The sequence below is a fragment of the Amphimedon queenslandica genome, unplaced genomic scaffold (assembly GCF_000090795.2).
Source record: "Amphimedon queenslandica unplaced genomic scaffold, v1.1 AMPQUscaffold_12217, whole genome shotgun sequence".
Lineage (NCBI taxonomy): Eukaryota > Metazoa > Porifera > Demospongiae > Haplosclerida > Niphatidae > Amphimedon > Amphimedon queenslandica.
In genome coordinates this window covers 15348-17015 of record NW_003547544.1, presented here as the reverse complement: position 1 = coordinate 17015, position 1668 = coordinate 15348, and the positions used below count along the sequence as shown (strand labels likewise).

At 34.4% G+C, this 1668-nt stretch overlaps 1 protein-coding gene across 1 annotated transcript in view; it reads left to right on the top strand.

The window, feature by feature from the left end:
- Positions 1 to 589: 589 nt before the first annotated feature.
- The window catches only part of LOC109588241 (phosphatidylinositide phosphatase SAC1-A-like), a 2687-nt gene continuing 1608 nt past the window's right edge, over positions 590 to 1668 (top strand). Inside the window, exons 1-2 of the mRNA XM_020004423.1 lie at positions 590 to 676; positions 970 to 1097. Coding sequence (XP_019859982.1) covers positions 1038 to 1097 — 60 coding nt within the window. The 5' untranslated portion in view covers positions 590 to 676; positions 970 to 1037. The remainder of the gene's footprint in view (positions 677 to 969; positions 1098 to 1668) is intronic.

The window sequence follows — 1668 nt, the reverse complement described above, 5'->3', positions numbered from 1 at the left end:
AAAGATGGTCATAATCATCCACACTCCAGCTGCAACATGACAACTGAGTGAGTTATTCCACCGTACCTGGTTCTGACGGACTGAGACTAAGTCTGATGATAGAAATTAGTCATAGGACTCAGGTGAATACACTTCTGTCTTGATAGCAACGGAGGGGCAAGCGCCCTGGCTCCTGAAAGCAAAATTTAGAAAAACGGGAATTGCCAATGAGTAAGAATATTCCTATGATAAAATGCTATAAAAGCCAAAACAGCAACCAAAGAGCTTACGGAAGAGATAAATAGAGTATACTGAAACAAAAGGACAGCTCAAAGTGGTTCTCACAGCTAGAATGGCTGGATAAAAAGACAAGATTGCTCACCCTGTCCTTCTTACAAAAATCCGCCATTTTACCACCAACTCAGGTGCGCGTTAATTAGAAAAATTTCATTGAATAAGGTCCATTAAATTGGTTGTTTTGTAATGGTGATGGATTTAACATGTAATGAATCATGAATGAATGAAATAATTAATTTCACAACTTTTTATTGTATAGTATTATTATAGTATTATTAATATTATTATTTTAATTATTTTATTATCATTTTTTAATTAATAGATAGAAGTAAAGTGTCAGCTATTAATGGAGAGAGGAGGGACTGTCACTTATTAATTGGATTAATTAGATTATTAGGAGGTAATCAAGTCATGTGACCTCTTTTAATTAATAATTACTGGCACTATTATAATCCACCACTGTTGGAGAAAGTTTGAGCTGATTTTGACTAATAGTTTTTGAGTTTTTGAAAAAAATAGTCAATTTTTGAAAAGTGTCCTGTACCATGGTTTTTCCAAGAAATGACTCCAAAATCACCCCAAATTTTTATTACATTTTCTGATACATATTGATGTACTTATGCTGTATAGAATGTTATGGCCATTTTAATTACATTATTTCTCTCCCTCCCTCCCCCTCTCTCTCTCCTCCAGGTCCTTATTTATTAATTGGTACTCAGCACAGGTTGGTTGGTATCATTAACGGACACGAGATATATCAGATGACTAATTATGATGTCATACCATTCGTTAAGAGCACACTCCATTTAACACAATCACAGGTTAGGGATATACACAGCTTTATGTTTTTTGTTGAGTCTACCATTTTTTCATTTTAATTTTTTAAATTCATTTTTAAAACTTCATTAAAATGTGCCAATGTGTAATAGGAAGTGTACTACCGTATAGCCACAAAGTTTCGAGGCAATAAACTTTTGCAAATCAGGCCACAAGTCTTTTTTTGCGAATTAACTTTTTCGTGGTTCTTATTTTAAAGCACGTGTTTACAGATACAGATAATTTTACGGAATTAACTTTTGCAGATACAGAAAATCCACGAAAACAGTGAAAATTGTACCCTCGAAATTAAGCGGGCCAAAGCGGCTATACGGTAGTTACCTTTCTCTCTCATTAAACGAGAGGATTCTTCAACTACATGTACATGTATACAGTATAGTCTCTCTTAATGGACACTCTCTATAGCATACACCTCCATTTAACGGACAGCACCTAGTGTACCAATTACATTCCTTACTGTATAAAATAGCCTCCACATAAAGGACACCTCTGTATAACAGAGACACCTTCTTGATCCAAAGTGTCCATTATATAGAAGCTACACTGTACATGTAT